Source organism: Eleginops maclovinus, chromosome 8 (genome assembly GCF_036324505.1).
Source record: "Eleginops maclovinus isolate JMC-PN-2008 ecotype Puerto Natales chromosome 8, JC_Emac_rtc_rv5, whole genome shotgun sequence".
NCBI lineage: Eukaryota > Metazoa > Chordata > Actinopteri > Perciformes > Eleginopidae > Eleginops > Eleginops maclovinus.
The window spans coordinates 14,813,234-14,834,763 of NC_086356.1; the positions used below are offsets into that span (position 1 = coordinate 14,813,234).

Here is a 21,530-nt window from a genome sequence, read left to right on the forward strand (position 1 = left end):
AGCAAACATATGCAAGTCCTTTACAAATCAACCTATAGTAAAGCAGTGTAATTCATATTTATAAGCTAGTAGTTTCAATAGAAATGTTTATTTTTTAGGGTTAAAATGGACATTATTGAAATCAATGTCCCACACAAACGCACTCTTGTGGCTTGTTGGCACCTGGTCACCCTAGCTACAAGTAAACCTGCACAAATAAATAAAAATTGTATTTACAGAATGAGAGAATAAGATTACTCTAAATGGAAGCAGCTTAAAACTGGGTCCAATTTTTCTACAATCCAGGTAAGTAGAAAAAATAATTGTCATATCTCTGCAAGGATTTGAAGATAACTAAGTGTCACATAGGTGAGTATGAGAAAGGGATATATACGACCCGAATACTTACCATTAAGCCCACAGAGACAGACATTCAATACCTTATATGGGTTTACGAGCATGGGTAGCCAGTCCCAGCAGAAATCCCTGAGAGTCTACAGGTGAACAGGAAAGGGGAGGTATCAGGTATCAGAGGCTGGAGAACTGAAGGGGGAAAAGGGGCTGGTATGTTTTCCTGCAAGGCTCATTAAGAAAATGGGAAGCAGGGGTGTGTGGAAGGTCAGGTGACGGAAAAAGCGGGAAAGGGGTTATTGCAGTTAGGAGGGAGGGACCGGATCTGAAATCACATTGTAGGGTAAAGTAATACGTTTTTTGATATTGTCCTCAAATACCACAGTGTATTATAACTATATACAGAATTCAATGTAGAAATAAGATATAAATTCAAACTTTTAAGTAAAATTACGCTCGTACCTTACTCACTGTGCAGAATGGCCCCATTTCAGAGTAATAGGCTTAACTGAAATTACTTATAATTAATTCACTTAAATGTTGCTGTTGGTAAAGGTGGAGCTTAATTAAATCACTATATTATTGTGTGTAGCTTGTCAATTTTAATACACCAGTTTTATCTAAATCTATCATTCATAACATTATTATTTAGTTGATTATATTTTGTAGACGAATAATGTATCTGCAAAATACACTAACTTACATTTTTTAATAAAAGCAATAAAGACAGTAAGAGTTAAATATTTAAGTATAAAGCAAGCAATTGAATGTTTGAAAATGTACAATATATCAACATACTTTACCAGATGTTTTAGTAGCTCAAGAGGACACAATAAACCCCAACAGCACTGTTCACCAGGAGCTATAATCTTTATTTGTTGAAAACAATAAAACATACAACACTTTATGAAAATAAATACATCCTACAAATCTGAGGAGCTGAGGAATTTCACATGTTGTATTACAAGTATTTTCCATTGCAGACATGATTGTTTTTTCTCATTGAAATGTGATTTCAAGTAATCTGTTACATTTGGCACAAACAGACGTTTACAGTGATGAGACAGGATATCGAGGGAACCATGGAGGAGGAAATAAATAGACAAGATCTGAAACATGATATGAAAAAGAGGAACAAATTAGGTACAAAATGAACTGGAAAAAAAAGTGTTACTGTAAATGGAGATGTCTGTATGCAGGCAGATAACAAGCATGGGTCAATTTAAAGTAGTTGCTGAACTAAATAAAAGTGCTGAAATACTAGAGAAAGTCCCTTTGATATAGTAATCTCAAAAGGCAGACATTCATGTTTTCAAAAGGTTTCACTTTTGATTGTAGGAGGTCAAATCAAAAACATAATAAAGGCGCTTGAAAACATCCCTCTATCCCATTATTTAGCTATTGTAACTCAATAGCTAAATAAACCTTTCAAATAATCACAATCAACATTATCTTATTTTCCCAGTCCCAGATTATATTCTCAGATCTCACTTGTCCACGATCACACTGTAGTTGTGAAACACTCTTGGACATTCAACTCAATTTTAAGGTTATAGTTGGATATTTTGGGTAATACGCTTATTGTCCTTCTTGATAAGAGTTGGATGAGGATATGAACTCTAAATATGACACTACTATCGACAGCTGGTTGGTTTAGCTTAGCATAAAGCTTTGCATAAAGTCTGTAAACGTGGGGAAACAGCTAGCATGGCAGGGTCAACATTTTTTTTTAAAGTTCCCTACTAGCACCTTTAAAGCTTAACAAACTTACTGCGCGTGGTTTCCCACCTCATCTACCGCTTACGTCCTTCAAACCATCCTTTAAGTATATGCGCTAAAGCATCACCATTCCCCCTGGTGGTCTTAAACCTTCTGCTTTTCAGGCACTCCGCAACAGATCAATACATTTTTTAAATAATTCTTCAGGAGGTGATTGCATATGATTTATTGTCTTGATGTGCAGAGCAGGTTGCTATTACTAAAATGAAGATACAAGTATCTGTCTTACAAACTAATTTAACAATTCATACATTCATTGCAGGTGAACTTATTTTTTGTTATAGAGTCCAACACTGAACACGAGGTCTTCATGGTAACAGTGTTAAAGGTCATTGTGCGCTTTGTTTGAAGATTTCGACTGATAGCAGGTTTAATATGCAAGTATATTGAGGAAAAACACGTCAATGCAAAGTGTTGTAGGTACAATTTAAAGCCAGTCTAGGGCGCGGGGGGGGGATCTTGCACTGAAACTGGACAGGCAGGTCAGAGCAGAGTGGAGGGATGTGTCAACCAGTTAGATTTTTCCTGAGAATGCATTCAGATCGAACGCTGAGTCCACTAGGCGCTGCAGCTCCGTGAGGTGAGTCTTTTTGTTTCCAGTAGCCGGAGCTGCTGCAGGATCACGACCAGCGTACCTGCAAACATACACACAGATAAGTGTATCTGTATACATTCAAAGCACAGAGAGTTCCTGAAACTGTTTTCCTGTTAAGTAGAACTCACCACACGGGGCGGGTGTGGTTGGTGGTGGTGCGGATGCGGGGCTTGACGTAGTCATGGTAGCCCTGGTTCTTGTGCTCTTCCTGACACCACACCAGGTCAGCATTTGAGTAACGATCAGTCTCTGCCTTCACCAGATCAAACGGGAAGGGTGAGAGCTGAGAAGAGAGAGAAAAATGTTAATTATATTTCAAATTCCAGAGGGATATTCCCGTTTGGGGATATGAGGGTATCAGGGATCCAGGTTTTTGTTTATATTTTAGTGAAGTGTCAGCTTTAAATGTGTGCTAAAATAGCTGTTACCGGTTCCTGTTTGCAGTGAACCTATCGCTATATAGAAACCTATCACTGGATTAATTTGATACTAAAACAATGTCTTTCTGCTATGATTCAATAGCTCATTTATGTTTGTATCTTTAGAAAGTGAAAGTTAAGACCCCAAGAACAGAATAAATGGTCAGATTTAAATATGTCACAAGTGAAGGTGCCTTTACACAACCCAGGTAAAACAACACCTTTCAAACTGTTTTGGTTGTAAAACTGAAACCCATACACCCACTCAGCGTTCACGTACACGCTTTTCTCCTCTTCAGTTTTCACTCTGTACGCCACTTTTAATCTTTCACCTGTTCGATGCGGATCACAGCCACAGTGTCGTCCATGCCTCTGTTCTTGCGTTCTCGGATCAGTTCATAATAGATCTTCCCGCTGCAGAAAACGATTCTCTTGACCTTTTCTGGGCTGGAAGCTGCAGGCCCCTCATCTGGGATTAGACGTTTGAACTGGGTGGCTGCAGGATAACAGACACTCGAAGTTTAAATAACACGACAAGAAACCAAACAGTTTTTTAGAGGAAAAGACGTCACCAGTTTCTGTCAGAACTCACCTGGCAGCATGTCATCAAAGCTGGACTTGGCCTCCGGATGGCGCAACAGTGATTTGGGAGTAAACACTATCAGCTTAAGAAAGAGCACAGGAAAATGCTCAATGAACTTGAACCACATTATCTTTCTTTTTGTCACGTTTAAGGTGTGTCACTTACAGGTTTCCTGAAGGGCTGCAGGATCTGTCTGCGGAGGACGTGGAAGTAGTTTGCCGGAGTAGAGCAGTTCACCACGATCCAGTTACAGTCGTACAGCTGATGCACTGCGAAGTCCTCTGTGATTTTCTGTGAGAAGGTTGAAATTCAGAGGCAAGGAAAAATATATAGAACTCATTACCAGAGAAACATGCAGTCACCTATGTCTTTCTTTGTTTTCGGGGATAAGGATTCTGTTCATTTAAGAACTACGGTTTTCTTTAATTCTCTGTAGAATATAAACGGTATCACGCTATAGAGTCAGTGAGTTACAGCAGGGCTTTGTATCCTATTTTGCTCACATTTTGGCAAACGAAAAGTATGATGAACTCTCAAGTCATAAAGATGCCAGGCTTCAAATCTGATCATGAGGTAACAAACCTCCGTGCAACATCAGAAAAACAAGGAAAGTCATCTCACTATCTCAATATGATTTTACAAATCAGCATCATGAAAAGTCAGGTTGCTTTGGTCACCAGCAGTTTCTTAACACACCATACAGACAAACAAAGAGCTGGACTGAAAAGTCCAGATGGAGGGATATGTTATGTTTCTGAAACTCACAGGGAAAACATCAGGGTCATCATTGCACATCTGTAGGAACCTCTCAGGGCGGGCAGACGAGTGCTCTGGACCCTAAGAGAACAAGAAAAAAAACAATTTATTCACAGGTAAGATGTTTCTAACAGAGCTCCTGTGAGAAGGTCGTTCAGCCCTGAGGAGAAGGTGACATTACAGCATCCTGAGACAACGAAAACTCAGAATGTAGCAGAACAACTTTCCTACCATCCCCTCCATGCCGTGAGGAAGCAGCAACACAATGCCGTTCTGGCGGACCCACTTAGCCTGACCCGAGCTGATGAACTGGTCGATGATACACTGGGCTGTGTTATTAAAGTCTCCAAACTGGGCCTCCCACAGCACCAGCGCATTTGGGCTGGCCATGGCAAAGCCTAATTCAAAACCTGCACACAGGAAGCGGGCACAAAGAGCAGGTTCAGTAATGAGTAAATAAAACACTTTCCAACATTTATAAACGGTTTGTTCTCCAACTTGTGGCTTCCCTAGAAAGAGTTTGCCATCAAATTACAGGTACCACAAAACTACCAGCAGTTTCTACAGGGAGGGGATACAGTGTGTTTTGTGCGTGCTACTCACCTAGTACTCCATACTCCGATAGAGAGCTGTTGCAGACGGTGTAAGGAGCTTGATCAGGAGAAACGTAGTTCATTGGGATGCAGATCCTCTTATCAACGTTCTGGTCGTGAAGAACGTGGTGTCGATGGCTGTGGAGAAAAGCATTTAGTGAAGTTTAAGTTGAGCTCATTTATATAGTACTAAATTATAACTGAAGATACTTTTTATACATAGCAGGTCTAGACATCAGTACATTTCTCATTCTGGTGGAAGGATTACCTGAATGTGCCTCTCTCCACATCCTGTCCACTGAGGCGTATGTGTATTCCCTCTTTGAGCAGAGAGCCAAAGGCCATGTATTCCCCAAGAGCCCAGTCACACACTCGCTGACCCACCATATTTGCACGGCCCTTAAGGATACGACTTAATCCTGAAACATGGACACAGCATGAAAAACAGATACGACAGCACATTGAGGGGTTGTTTGAAACAGGAGAAGCTCACAAAGTACCTCCGTGTATCATGAAGTCTTCCACAGGGACGGAAGAAGCGATGTTTCCAATGTGTTTGAGCTCCTCTTCACTGATGCCAGTGGGAGGGCTGTGCATCGTTTTGGGCTGTCCATCCAGGTTGAAGAACTCTGCAGACAGACACACAAACACATCACAAGGAAGACATGTCCAGACCACGTGCTGTACAGAATATAAGCAATGTATAACACAAATAACAGATCAAGACTCCTTACCAGGCCACGGTGAGTCCAGCCAGTGTTTGATGTGAAGGATCTTCTCATCTTTGGAGCGATTGTAAGCATCCTCGCATATTTTGTCGTACCTCGCAACTTCCTCCTGAAAAAAGATTGATGCAAGGTAACCGAAAACGTCAGTGTGTCTGTCTGCAGAGAAGCATCCTTCTGCCTTGTGTTTAGTCTCTTTTTACTTAGCCACAAGCCTGTATAGCTCTCCGAACATATTCACCTCCTCCAGGGAGTTACAGCGTTTGACAGCCTTTCATTTTGTGGTGACTTTCAGAACAGGAAGGACGTTTGCTTCCCACATGTGACTTCATTCATTTCTCTAAGAGCTGACATGATTAATTGCCTCAAAATGTCCCGTCTTTGTACAGTACTTCAATTATTTTTTAAGTGAAGCTCATCACAGGAATTGGAAATAGATCTGCATAAATCTAAAACCTTGTTTTTTTGTGCCTGAAATTCATCCATTATTCTGTCTATTCCCTGCTGCTATCACAAAACCAAATTTCCATCTGCACCTCTCAAAAGCACAATTCTTTGCAGTTTTTTTTGTCAGACTATTAAATCCCCTTTTCACTGAGCTAAACATGCTTCATAATGTCTCACATAGCAGATATATATTTCGCACTGCTGACAATAAAACCTACAGGGTTTTTTCAAAATCGCAAAAAAACCCTGCTTCTGGCTTGTGCATATCGAGCATGTTTGATCAGCAGTATCTCCAGCAGTGCAGGCTGCTTTACCTCATATGACTGTGTTGTGACCACTCCCTCAGCAATGACTTTTTCAGCAAACTTCTGCAGGACCCCTTTCTGCTTCTTGATCTGCTTGTACATGAGTGGCTGGGTGAACATCGGCTCATCCATCTCATTGTGGCCGTTACGTCTGTAACACACCTGAATGTGAGAAGACAAGGGATGAGGCATGCTTTTCTTATGACAACAATCCAGTGACCACTCTCTTTACTTTCTATGTGTCACTCTTAATTGCTGTATTGACTCGTGCTTGTCAAAGTTCAAGGTTCCCATTGTTTCATATGTATAACAACATTATGTTCATTATTTTTGCATGTTTCTTTCTAATCCCTGTTCCTCTATGATTAATAAACCTGAACTGCTTTCCTTGCCTATCCCCTAACACCACTCTTGGCCTGTTAACCCCAATAAAAAAGACGTGGGAAAAGCAAACAAAGCCTTCAGTATACTTTATCAAAACAGCTGTTTGCTTGGTCAACTGTCAGCAGGAGGTTTAACTTGTTTAATGTATTTAACCTCTCTGTGACTCCCCTCTTCAAAGAATTTCTTTGTTTTCTTTACCCCCTTGCAAATAATGCGAGCGAAATAAGAAAAGCTCGTATTAACTTACCAGGTCTACCACCACGTCTTTGTGGAAAGTGTTTCTCCATTCAGATGCCACTTTACACACGTACATTACAGCCTCTGGGTCGTCTGCATTGACGTGGAAGATGGGTGCGTTGACAACGCGTGCTACATCTGTTGGATAAGGAGATGAACGTGCCATCCTGGGATCTGTCGTGAAACCGATCTGTGGGGGTGAGAGTTTTAAATTACTTCAATAACAGCTGTTATCGTCCTCTATAATAAAGAAGTGAAAAGATGATCTCCGAAGAATTTCACAGTATCAAAGTATATGCTGAAAATAAATATGTAGACGATAGCATGCTAGCTCTCAATAAAAATACCTGGTTGTTGACCACCACATGTATGGTGCCATGTGTTGTGTAGGACGGCAGGTCCGACAGGTGGAAGGTCTCGTACACGATACCCTGGCCTGCAAATGCAGCATCACCATGCAGCAGAATAGACATCACCTGTGAAATCATTCAACAGGTAAGAAACATGTCAGGAACACAAGGAAAGGCGCTTTGTTTCTTCCATGTTTGAATAAGCCTCAGCGTACCCTCTTGCCCTCAGTGTCTCCGCTGTAGAACTGCTCAGCTTTGGTCTTGCCCTGCACCACTGGGTCCACGGCCTCCAGGTGGGACGGGTTGGCCATGAGTGACATTGTGATTTCCCGGTCGCTGACCCGGTTCATCCTCTTGTGATACATCCCCAAGTGATATTTCACATCACCAGAACCCTGAGAGCAGAATGTCAGAACTCAGGCAGACTGTTTAGCCTTACATGTTTAGACATAAAAGTAAGGTAATTGATGGCATTAAAGAGAACATAAATACATAACACATGTTTTTATTGTCAGTTGAGGCTCTTTATCAAGTCAATATATCCATTTAGTTTTTTGGATTGGATGCATTTTCTTCCCGACTAACAAATAATCATGACATTCATTGGCAATGGTGGTTATCAGTGCTTGCAGCCTAAAAACCACCGAGTACCACTGGAGCTACCTAAATCAATGTTTAGTGATCTGTTCGGACCTCATCAGCAGCCTCCAGCTTGGAGTCAAACTGGCAGAAGATTTGGTCCAGCTCTTTCCGGATCACGTTAGCAAGAACATTCAGCCTCCCTCTGGAGATGGAGAAGTTACATTAGGAAAGAATCAGGATATTCAGGCATCAAATATATACTGTGGAATAACATCAATGTATATACAATGCAGTTCAGCAATAGTTGTACAATTACGAGTTAACAACAAGACAACCAAAATAAATGTTTTATGATCAAAAGGCTGATATCTAAAATAGGAACATCTACTAAACCTGGATTTCATCTTTCCAAGCATCCTAAAGGTGTGCATTTATGACGGGCAACGCTGTAGGGAGACTATAGACAATAAGATGTGCAACAGAAAAATATTATACTCACTTAAATAATATCATCGAGTGATTCTTATTTCCTCTTCGTATCTGTATTTACTGGCTTTCACTTCTTTGCTAAGCTTAGCAAATATTCTTATTAAGAAGATGTGTTGTAATGTTGTTGGTTACACTCTCTGTGCACCAACAAGTATGACCTTCAACTTCTGTTTCACTGAAAACACCCTGATACGGCCTACCTACCTACCTAAACTCCCAGAATGCTCCTTTCATTATCGCCAAGCTTTACCCCTCCCTTTCTCCTCTCTCTGTTTAAATTACAACCCAAACCCTACTCTCCGTCACTCTGCAGACAGTATGCTCTCTGTATGACTGACTGAACTTTCGTGCAAGAAATAAAATAGCTCAAAGACAGCTGAAATGGTTTGATTCTTTATCCACATTTGATAAATAAATTCCCACCACAGATCTAATGTCATTGTTTACCTGTGAGGCATCCCCATGATCACGCTCTCCACTCCGCTCAGACTGGACATGTCGATGATGGTTTTGAGAGCCGGGATGAGTGATTCACAACCTTCCAGACCAAAGCGTTTCTCTGACGACCACTTCCTCTGGAGAAACTCCTCAAACCTGTGAACAGGTGGTGCTGCTGCTTCACATTGTGGTTCAGAACATCTATCCCCCTGCAGCTGGTTTGCCTGCTTCTCCAGCTAATTACAGAGGAGTGTTGAAGAATGTGAAGACAGACCTTGTGGAGCGGATCATTCTGGCCAAAAGAGTCTTCTTCTCCTCCAAACTGAACTGCATGATTCCTGGAGTCTCAAACTTTTCTCTGATCCACTGGCACTGCTCCAAGTCGTTAATGAACATGAACTCTACTCCAATATGCTGACAGTAGGCCATCTAAAAAGAGAGAGAAGAAAGTATTAACTCTGCTGTTCACTATCATATCCTGTTAAAGCTTGAAGCTGAGTTCAAAAGCATTACAGGGAACCTATTCTGCTCATTTGTTTTCTGGTTCATATGTGTCTTTGTTGCCTCTCCTGTGACTTGTTACCATGTTTTAATGTTCAAAAGTGCTTCTTTTTTTCTCAAACTGCAGCACCTCTTTTCATCCTTCGTCTGAAACGAGAGCCACATCTGCTCTGATTGGTTAGCTGGCCGGCTATGTTTTGCTTAGAGATGTCTAGGATAAGATAATGGTATATTCCTGAATTGTGTTTAAGATATGGCTGATTTTTTAAAGTGCATTTAAAAAATCAAACTGGTTGTGTTACCCTGTCAGCTATATATACATGTTCCTATTGGTTTCATTCTTCATGCTAAATAATTGCAATCAAACATTTATTTTATTGCTATTAATCATTTAATTTGGTACTAAATCTGTTTTTATCCTGTTACTCTTCTTTGAATGGCATCCCTTCATATATGGTGCCCATTTTGACACATTTGAAATACTTTACTTCCAGACGACGTATGATCTCTCTGAGAGGCAGAGAGCTCTCGCTGCCACCGATAAAGGTGGTGGTGGGAAGCCGGAACACTTCGTCCAAGTCGGATTCAGCAAGTCCGTAAACACCTGTTCCAAAGACATGAACATGAGCAGAAGATGCAGGCATGCAAATCAGGTCAAGGTCAGGGTTAGAAATGGGCAGCTGTAAACAGAAAAATACCACATGACTCACATATCATAAGAAACAGAAGAGAAAGAAGAGAACAGGAAACACTTGTGAATTGAAGATCATCTGGAATTTGTGAACCCTGCTTACTTTTTATTTGACCATTTACCTGCCTTTACAGCTCTCTCATCTTTCTGATTACATTTAGTCCAGAAATACTAAAACCACTCTCCTGACAGGAATAAAAACATTATTTATATATAAAATATATTATAAATTAAAATAAATTATATACAAGTCCTTTCCAGCTTTAATCTATTATTGATCAACTGTATCAATAACTGCAACAAACAATCTTTTTCCTTATCTTATCCTTGATTAGTTCTTTGTTCTAAAAAGAAAGTTATGTTTATCACAATCTCACAGTGATGTCTACAAACTAAATATTTTGTCCGACCAAAATTCATATGACTGAATCCTCACATTTCAGCAGCTGGAGGCAGCAGATGTTCAGCATTTTTGTTTCAAATGACCTGAAAATACCTATTAATCGATTTCAAAAACACTTGCCAATTGGTTTTCTTTTGATCAACACATTGACTAATTGCAACTTAACAAAAGGAATACTCAAAAGATTTGATGCACACATTTCTGTTTAATCAGCTTTTGATTTTCATGTGTAAACACTGAATAATCTGCTCAAACTGCCTTTTGTGTTATTAGGCTAAACAAAGACCAGATGTGGGGACAAAATTAGATAATGTTCTCACGACTGGATTATTAAGAGAGTTTTAGAACACCTCATCAGGAGTAAAATGAAGGTTGTATATAAAATCGGTCACGTAATTTTATCTTTTATTCCCCGATGAGGAGCTCTCTGGTGGTTACTACAGAAACATAGCTGAACTGAACAGATTTTTAAAGAGTCTCAGCCTGAGGCTCTGGAGCAACCTGACGAACAAGATCAGACATGTAAGGTGTCCTTCTTTAAAACCAGCTTGAATGCTTTTCACCTGAAGCTGTGGCTTTTGGCATCTTCTTTTGTTTGTTTTCTATAATGCAATGTTCACTTTATTCATTTAGTTAACATTCTATTACTGACTCTAGCAGCATCACATCATTCTAAATTCAGCTAACGCCTGACTTTATAGATCTGTTCTTTAGAAAAAAAGGTTCAGTTGTTAAATATGCTTTTAATCATTCAATATTTCTTTATTTTATGAATCTCACTTAAATGCAGGCTTGATAACTATATAGTAACTGGTTTATTATCTGTTAATTGATTATTTAATGTATTGACTTATTTAACTATTGAAATAGGATGTTTGGTTTTTAGTTGAGACCAAACACCATGAAAGGCAATGCAACAAAATCACTCTTTTTTCAGTCATGCATCAACTACATTTGTCAAATTCTCTGACCCATTTTGTGTTTGTGAGTTTATATAAACAATACTTGACAGGACTTTGCTAAAACCAGGAATTCTTGAATGTCACCTTCGACTAAACCACACGGTATGTTAGACAAGACACAGTGAAAAGCAGCTGACGTGGTTTAAGAAAGAAGCAAACAGGATTGATGGGCTGGTTTAGCTAGCCGTATGCAATGTCAATGTTCTGTCTGAGACACTATAGCTTGAGCTCGTGTTTATCTAAAGAATGTTTTGTCCTGGTGGCAGCAAACAGAGATAAGACCAAATGAAACAGAGGAGGGGCGGGGGACAGGGGTGTACCTATGTGTGCGTTCGTACTTCTCTGTCAGCAAATGAGTGCAGGCTGCTGTGCTGAGGACAGGGGGCTTACAATCCAATATAGCAGAGTCAGCTCTCTGATTTACATAAGAGATCTTTAGACTCTCCTCTGTGAACATTCCCTGCATTACATTTGAAAAAACACTTGTTTACTTTGATGATTGCAAAGTTAAAGCAGCATGATTTAATGCTATAATCAATGACCACATGTGCAATCTAATCACAGTAACAATTCAATGAAGAAAGCCCAGATAAGCCCGGATATTCTCTGTTTGACGCCACTGGCTGCTGAGCAAAGCTCACACCTCCTTTCCAAGCATTACTCAATGCACTATTCCCATTTTCCACAAGAAAGAGATGAAAACCCACATGGAGAGGAGCAGGGGGAACCACAACACTAGTTAATAAGCTAATGATAAACCACAGGAAACTGATTTCAGGAACACGGGAGCGATAACAAGCGCAAAGACCAATGTTTTAAGTTCTGCTCCTACCTCTCATCAGATTCGACAGACGTTCTGTAAAAAGAGAGAACTCTGGAGGTATGGACAGACACAAACACACACTGTAGTTAAGTATTGCACAGAGCTTCTCATGAATTCTTTCAGGCTGATTTGGACCCCGAAACCAACCCATTATTCGACCTCTGTGAACCTCAGCGCCACCAGGACAAAGCAGAACCTGGTGAAACTGAACAATGGCACCAGTTTCTGTGGAAACATCCTACAACAGCTCATAACAATCACCTGTGTTTGAACTCAGAGACCTAACCTTTTCATGAGGCACAATGACAGTTAGCTGCAGGCATGCATTCATGCATCACACACACACACACACACACACACACACACACACACACACACACACACACACACACACACACACACACACACACACACACACACACACACACACACACACACACACACACACACACACACACACACACACACACACACACACACACACACACACACACACACACACACACACACACACACACACACACACACACACACACACACACACACACACACACACACACACACACACACACACACACACGTTTTAAAAACTGAATACCCAGTAATTAAATACACTAAAAATGGCTGATGTTGATGACTCTCCGATATATGGTGGTGTGTAAACAACCATCAATCATGTCGTCTTATCTTGTTTCCTCAGAAACTATAACCTGGCGTACAGTATGTGCTGATAACAACAGGAGTAACATAAAGATATTCGCCAATAAAAATCTGGTCGAATACATCTGAGCTATAAAGAAATTAAAGGGAAGGCACCACATTCTAGTAGGGCCTACTTTACTCTAATACTTGATATCCCGTGCATTACGGATTCATTATTGTGTGATAAATTGTTAGGTATTTTGACTAAAGTAATAAGCATCAATAAAACGAAAGATTGTGCACAGTGTTTTTCCTCCCCTAGCATAACTGCCTCTGTCTTTTTATTTGACCCTTTGTTACATATTGACAGCTTCTTAGAAAGAGAAAACCTTGGACCATGAATTTATGACTAACTTATAACGAGTAAGGTTATTAGTGTTAGCAATTCTTAATCAGTCCATTCCATTCCATTTTCTACTAAGACGGCATTCTGTCCTCAGCACAGGGTGACTTAATAATTAAAAACACTTGTGAGGGTCAACTGAACAAGACATAGTTTGTATATTGGAATATGAACTAATGAACATGTTGTCCGAGTGTGCTTGATCTTTGATCAGCAATTGTAATCAGTTAATCCTTGAGTCCTGTTTTGGCCAAAATAGGACAGAGAAATTTACAACTCAAGACATAATTATCAAAAACTAAACAAAAAGATAAAAAGCTAGGCAACAGTAAAACCTCTTCTTTGACCTTCATGTTCTTTTGATGTCTAAAAATATAAACTTTATTATGTAAATATATTTTTTAATAAACATATTTTTTTTATTCATCTTTCATTACTTGCTTCATTCTAAAATGCAGCAGCTGTCATAAAACTCAATTTCCCCTGTGGTAAATAAAGTTTTTCATTTTTAAATTGTAATTTCTTAAATACACCCCGAAACAACTAAAGAAGAACGGGAGTGCATTGTTTTTATGGAATGAGCAATCAGCGTTTGGCTAATAAATAGTGGTAAATGAGAGCATTTTCCCAAGTTTATGAGCAATCGCTCTGAAGCACGTAGCTCCTCCTCATCTGCTTGTCACTCAGTTTGTTATGGGAGGGCTTCACTTCGGCAGCCATGATGAACTGCGGCTTCAACTCAGCCACGTGGTGACCTCTGACCTTCAGTAAACTCCATGAAAGGAGGAGTGTGTGTAGTTCAATGCAAGTAAGCCAAATAGGTGAGAGGCCGATGACTGAGTGGAGATCACTCAGGATAAAATATGTGGAAACTCATGGATGTGTGAGACGGACAAAGGAAATACATAAAGTGGTAAACAGAGAAGTAGAAAGACAGTCATTGAAAGCTGGGGGGTGGGACATTTTGTGTAAAATAAAAGGGCAAAGAAAAGGTGGGACAAACCTAAGAGATCAAGTGTTTGAGGACAAAAGGATCCGAAAACAATACGACAGGAAGTGTGAATGACAGGGGACAGAGAGGGAAACCTTACATAACATGTGAGCAGGTTTAGATTTCTCACCAACGTTCTGGAAACCGATGGTACAGGGGGTATCGTCAAAGTCTACACAGCTGATCTCCAGGGGGTCCAGCTTGGCTATGTGATGCCCTCGTACCTACACACAAGGCAAGGCAGCTCGTTAAAAGTGTGCGGATGGTTTCACAGGTCAACCCATTCCTGCAGATTAGTGTCTGTCTGCTTTAGTAAACTGCTGACCACTTCCGAGAAGATTTCCTATGTCTACGCATGTTAGCAGAATCTAAAAAGCAGATGTAGGTCACATTCTTTAGAAGGAGAACTGCTATCAGACACACTATTTGACAGAGGAATCACTTGTATTTCAGTGTCTATCTAGCAGGACATCAACTCATTAAATAAGCTGATAACTCGGGCAATGGTGCAAACCAACAAAGTATATTTACTCAAGAAGTAAAAACTTGTGTTAAATATACAATATAAAAGATTTCTAATTTTTCTACTGTTTACTTATTCTCTACTAAATCTTAGAGGCACATTTCCAACTTCACCATATTTATCTTACAGTTATATAGTTCACTATAATTGACCCAATACCAGCTGCAGTGCAATGTATTTAACAACATAAAAGTAGTTTAAATGGACCCTGTAACCGAGGTTCCAAGTAAACTACTTAACGTAATGAATACTTTTACATTTGATACTTTAGCTTTTGTGTTTTGGCTTACCTTCATTATCCTGGGCCCAAACATTTCTTTATTATTTTTTTTAGTGATTTCGTTGTGTTCATGTCTTAAGAAATATTGGTTGACACTCTCAAACATCAGCCCCAAAAATGCAATATCTGCATCTAAACTTAGCACAGCTGTAAATTAGTTGAAAGAAATCAGTCCTATAATACTGTATACAAAAGTATAAAGATGAACAAAATAATGTGTATAAAACATATTTACGTCCTGAAACAAAGTCAATGTCACAAAACAGTGTGGGTTTCTTGAAATGATGTAACACCTAATTCGGTGGTAAAAAGGATTTGATGGGACATAATTAGCTCAGGTGTGTTTAGTTTACCTGGTATGCTCGTATGAGTGAATGCACTGCTTGATGATCCTGCACCAGTTTCTCCAGATTGGGCTGAGCCCCCATCAGTGCCTGGAGTCCGGTCAGTCCCTGAGACGACCCGCTGAGGGGTGGCGGGCTCTGATAGGCCGCACCAGGCGGAGCCCCAGCATTAGCGTTACGGAAAAATATATCCCAGGACTGCAGGGAGAAACAGGAAAGAGAATAAGAGAAGGTTACTGAAGTACTCAACACAAATTAGAACTGAGGCTGATGGGAATTATTTTATACTAATTGGTACTTTAAATGTTTTTTCTATCTGATCTGACTCTATTTAATAGTATGGACTCATCAAAGGGATATTTATTTGATTTTATAACTTTTAATTGCAAATGTTGTCCTGGAGGACATGGAGGCCTGAAACATCAATAGGAAATGTTACTTCAACACATCTAATAGTTAGTCAAGAATATATACATCTAAAATGTTAACGTCATGGTGGCTCTGAAAGGATGGTGACTTATCTAGTAGTTGACAAGAAATTTTACTAAGAACCAAGAATGTCAATAAAATGTCAGGTGACCACACATTTGTTGGGGAAACATTGTCTGGGAACCACAAATGTCTGTGCCAGTCTATCCAGTTTCCCTGACAATACTGGAGCATGATATCAGCTGAATGTCATTCAAAAAATTATCCTTGAGGGGTTCGATGTCGAAATGTCCCTTAATTGGTCACTGTGAGGAAGCACAACATGATGAAGGAAGTCCTGTGTGTTAATCCTTTCCAATAACAAAGTGCTGGTGTCTTTCTGAACGATGATAAGATGTCCTGAATTACTCAGCTGCTCTGTGAAGATGTTCTAGCTCAGAGATAATGATTAATGTACTATCTCTTCCCGACTTATAACAACGGATCTTCTGTACTGGCCTTTCAGGTCCATCTGTAGACGTTTAAATTAAACCAGTTTGGCCTATTGACTTTGTGCTTTACAATACTGTAAGTTCCACCACAGGGGGCCTTCATTTAAAAAAAACGTTGAGATATTTCACTCCGGACCAAAGTTGTGCACCATGCTTGACCTTGCATCTGAGTTTCTAACCAGAGGAGAGTAATTGGCTAATGTCAGAGGCTTTTAGGATCAGTGTAGCTGGAGTGTAAAGGAAGCCTCTTTAGTGGGATATCAGCTTACAGGTAGAGTGTTGCATAACGTTTTTACTACGCCACTGTAGAGGGATATTAACTCCTGGAAGCACATGCCACAGTTCATTACTTGCAGACAACGACTGCATGGTGTCTGACATTACAAAAGAAACCATCAACAAAAGATAAACCGTCTTTGAACTGACAATGATTCCCAGTCTTACCAACCTTACATCTTTCACACACTGTTTTTTCAACATTTTTATGATGGCTCTACATTGTAAAAGTGTGTGTTCAAGGATTCCAGCTTAATCCCCTGATGACTGATCAGTTATCTGGATGGTAAATCTGAAGCGGTTTTACTTCTTGAATTTTAAAATCAGCCTTTTGAGTAATTTATAAAGTGTTTGTTAATGCTGGTTTTGTCTGTAAAGTTCAATTCATAAGACTCATTTACGGTTGTTTTGACATGTCTGAAGCAACTATATGTTACTTCGAGGATGTTATTGTTGGAGTGGAGCCAGTATTTTAAATCATCCCCAGGCTTTGGGTGTCAAGTTAAATTGTTCGCTTTACAGCAGAAAAATGTTGCCATGAATAGAGCAGTCATTGTGCTTAGAAATATCAGGAGAACTCGGACTTCATGCCTTCATGAACGGTCCCAAAACAAAACTACAACAACCACCACATGCATGTATCTCACAAATACGTCACATAAACAAACAAAACAAAAACAATGTGTATTACAAATCCTACTGTATAGGTGAGGATAATCTGCTGCCCTTTGCTGTCACCTGCTGAACTCCTATTTTAAATCCCTCAAAACACATATCTCAAAGTTCAGAGTGCATTTTGAGTGGCAGGGACACTTAGTCTGGAAACAGATGTTGCTGTTGAGTGCTAAAATGTATAAATCTATAAGGACCATTGCATTGTGGTGCGGAGAAATATGTCAAACCTTGGACAAAAGTGAAGTTAAACTACATGTATGGCCGATTATCACTAAGGGGAGGGAAAAATGTGTTTTGATTGAACAAAAACTGATCCTTTAACATTATATTTGAATCTGACCGGCTATTGGTCAATCATCCTCATCAAGTAATTTAAACAGAGATCCTTTGAACCCTTTGATCACCTAACAGGCTGCTGTCAGTTTGGCCACTTAGGTGCTAATGAGGTTTCTTGCACTAGGGATATTAAAATACTTCTTTATGATATATGTACAATCATAATGAGAAATGTAAATCTACAACATATGTCACCCTACTTTGTTTCCTGGGTTCAACATCTTTTAACGGGAAATAAGCAAACTCACAATGTGTGTAATTCCCTCTGATGTGCTGCATGTCATTCACTTTTTGAACTCTTGCTTGCTGCTGTGGTTCACGAAATGTCAAACATGCATAGGCAAATACACAAACACCGTAGCAGAGTACCAGAAGTGTCTATGCTTACCTTTACCCTAATAACTGTTGGACAGGTTTCTGTCAACATTGAGAACATTTTTTTTTATGTTTATGGGCCTCTCAAAAGGAGAGTGAAGGGGCCCTTGTGAATACTAAACCTGACCCTTTTTTGTCTGAGAATATTCCCCTGAAGGCAAATTCTTTGCTCAAAGTTTTTAGGTACAAATTGCGCAGATGTGACATCAAATACAAGGAAAAGCTGTACAGTACCTTGTGGACGTTCCTGGGGTTTTCCAGCCATGCATAGTACATCTCCTCCAAATAGTTAGAGCTGGTGCCATTAAGAAAGGGCTCAGCAGCCACAGATGTGTTCAGGTGCCTCGCAGGCTTAAACGTCCGTAAACCCCCTTCTATTGGCAAAAGTCTCGGCCGCGATATGGTCTGGGCTGTCTGTGAAGCCGTTAAAGGCCGAAGCCTTGCAACTGTAGTCCTTAAGCGGTGCATGGCTGCAGATCAGCCACAGCTACTATCCCTGCTTATTCCTGGGAGAAAGATACAGCAGCACTGTCCCGAACAAAGGAGATCCTCCAGGCTCCTCAACAGCTGCCCCTCTTGTTCCTCCTCTGATGGCTTCTCCTCTCCTTCTGCTCTTTTTCTTGCTGGTCGTCCACTGGATCCTGTTGAGTGAAAAAGTAAATATTGAGCAACCGAAACATTGTGCAACAAGTAAGGAAATCTGAAAGATAAGATTATATTTCTATTACAGTCAACAAATGTTTTTTGGACTGTTTGCAGTCTATAAATGCATACTTTCGTACTGTCCTCCCCTTTCTGTGGCACTCAGCAGCCTATTGGTTCCTAGTGAAGACATGGATATTTTAAAAATAAATCACAAATAAATATTATCATTTGGGAAAAAGTCTCAGCTATTCTCCAAAACAGCTTGGCTTGTAGTTTTTTAGGAAACATGAGGTAAATATGCCTTTTTGTGGACTATGGTCATTGGTAGATTAATTCACATTTAGTTTTCAAGTGAGTTTTTGAAGCAGCAGGAGAGTGTTTGTATTGAGTCAAATGATACTACTCTATCTATATCACGGCAAAAATGTGGCTCATTGTTAAAATTGTTTAGTTTAAATTTAAATTGTCATTTGCATAGAGAAAAAGTCTTTGGCGATTTTAGATCTCAGGCACAATGTTTAGAAAATATAAGAAAACCATAGTGGGTTAGTTATAGTGACACAATATAACATATATTTAATTACTCTGTGCTGTAACGTCATCCAAGTTAAATGTGATAGCTAGATAGATAGCTAGATAGCTAGATAGATAGATAGATAGATAGATAGATAGATAGATAGATAGATAGATAGATAGATGTACAATAAGTGTGAACGGTGTGGAATATAAAATAGAATAAATATAGAATGTACAGTATGGTTTAAGTCCAGTTAACACAGTGAATCTATGGAGCACAGTTATGTCAGCCAGAGGTGAATTGTTATACAGTGCATATGTACTGTATATGTAAAACCTCTGTACAGTAGGTACTGAACATCCTGAATATAGCTAGCTTCCAATGGGGGAGCATCCCACTCATAACCATTAAATCTGGGTACAGAACACACACACACACACACACACACACACACACACACACACACACACACACACACACACACACACACACACACACACACACACACACACACACACTTAAAGGGATATACATTTCCTTGCATACTTTGCCTGAAGACTTAATATAGCTTCTACATGTCAATGCCCCCAACACATAAACTTAACTCAGGAGTCTTGAACTTAATTGTGAAATTAAACGGTTCAGCGTCTCGTTGTGGGGAATTGCACTTGCATTGCATTTAATGTAGCGGACGCTTTAATCCAAAACGACATAGAATAATCAAAATAAAACATAAAGATACGAACTCAGAACAGCAACAAACACAAACATGGAGGTAGGTTTGTTTCAAATAAGCCAAATCATTGAAAGTGCTGGTGCATTATTAAATGTGCTTAAACCATAAGTACGACAACATTTGGCTTATTTTTTGTATTAGGTTCTAATCACTCTATTTTGTGTTAGGTTTAATCGACAAAATGCAGGTGGGTTTTGAATCTGAGCAGCTGTGTGTCCCCACAACATGAGTAAAACCAGTTCATTCACACACAATCACCCACAGCTCCACGCTGGAGCGCAAACAAACTGCATTTCACTCACTGTGACCTCACATGCAGGACTCACTGTCCGTTAAAGGGTGTTTCTCTCCTCTCGGTTAACTGCAAAGCTTCGACTTTCTCTATCATTACATTTCTCCGAGTTTGTTACCTTTTTTCTCTGGTGTTCGCGTGGCTCTCTATCCTGGTGAGCGAAGAGCAAACTGTCCTGAAATCCTGAGCGCGAGCCCGATGCGGCGTGTGTGAACTAAAAAAACTCACTGCAGCGCGAGACCTGAGGAGCTGAGTCGCGCGCCCGGGCACTGTCTAATCACTCTGGTGCTGATCTGCGTCACGTGGGTCGGTGACGTCAGCAAAAGTAAAAGGAGCCTACTGTCCTCAAATGTTTACTTTTATTACAGCACACGCATAATTAATCAGTTACTCTCCAACACTGATTTAAAAATGTAAAGTATTTAACTCTGACATGTAGTATTAGATTCAAAAGTTGTGTTGTCATGTACAAAACCTTTTCAACGTAGTTGTTGGCAATGAAAATCTTTAGTCCCTGTTCCAAAAGTGCAGTCATACCATTAAAACAAAAACACATAACACAGCGCAAGAAATGTAGTGCAAATGGCAATTGTGCAAGGAAGGAATATTTAAAATGTGTATGTAAAATAGAAGATGGGACAGAATGTAAAATAAAATAAAAAATGTATAAAATACTGTTTATTGTATAAACATATAAATATTTGGATTGTAAACAAATGAATGTCAAGACATCTAAGGAGCTCAGGAGTTTAACAATGTTTTTGATGTAGGAAGAAATTGTCTCTTAGTCTGGTTGATCCGGCAATTCTAGAAATATTAGGGTACAAATATGTTCAAATTCAGCTTAACACTGAAAAAACTGAAAAGTTGACTTGAATTAAATGTATTATGTCAACACATTTCACATAACTGTATTAGTTTATGGAAACCAATAATATAAAGATGAAGCTATTCAAACTGCTTTCAACTAACCTAATACAGTTATGTGGAAGCTGTTGACGAAATACATTTAATTAAAGTCAACTTTTCAGTTTTTTCAGTGCATACTAAAATATGTACTCTTTCTACCGCTTCTTAACATACATGTTTTAAAAAATTACACATAGGACTCTTTCGAGGCCCTGTAATTGGAATGAGTACACTTTAAATCCTACATATAATTTATATATCTACATATAAGAGC

The 21,530-nt window shown here is 39.5% G+C and overlaps 1 protein-coding gene across 2 annotated transcripts; it reads right to left on the bottom strand.

The window, feature by feature from the left end:
• Nucleotides 1-1,181: 1,181 nt before the first annotated feature.
• Nucleotides 1,182-20,597, bottom strand: ogdhb (oxoglutarate dehydrogenase b). 2 transcript variants are annotated; one of them, XM_063890025.1, is made up of 23 exons: nt 20,466-20,597; nt 18,392-18,798; nt 15,585-15,773; nt 14,559-14,652; nt 10,002-10,117; nt 9,287-9,441; nt 9,022-9,168; nt 8,197-8,287; nt 7,719-7,898; nt 7,501-7,629; nt 7,164-7,343; nt 6,542-6,694; nt 5,790-5,892; nt 5,556-5,684; nt 5,324-5,474; nt 5,066-5,193; nt 4,694-4,872; nt 4,472-4,543; nt 3,872-3,997; nt 3,716-3,788; nt 3,456-3,619; nt 2,833-2,987; nt 1,182-2,744 (listed from the first exon to the last, which is right to left on the bottom strand). In XM_063890025.1, exons 2-23 carry the CDS (start codon nt 18,623-18,625, stop codon nt 2,624-2,626), a joined length of 3,069 nt encoding a protein of 1,022 aa, XP_063746095.1. In that variant the 5' UTR covers nt 18,626-18,798; nt 20,466-20,597; the 3' UTR covers nt 1,182-2,623. The 2 variants fall into 2 exon arrangements, with proteins under 2 accessions (XP_063746095.1, XP_063746096.1); XM_063890026.1 differs by having other exon boundaries at nt 20,382-20,518.
• Nucleotides 20,598-21,530: the final 933 nt, after the last annotated feature.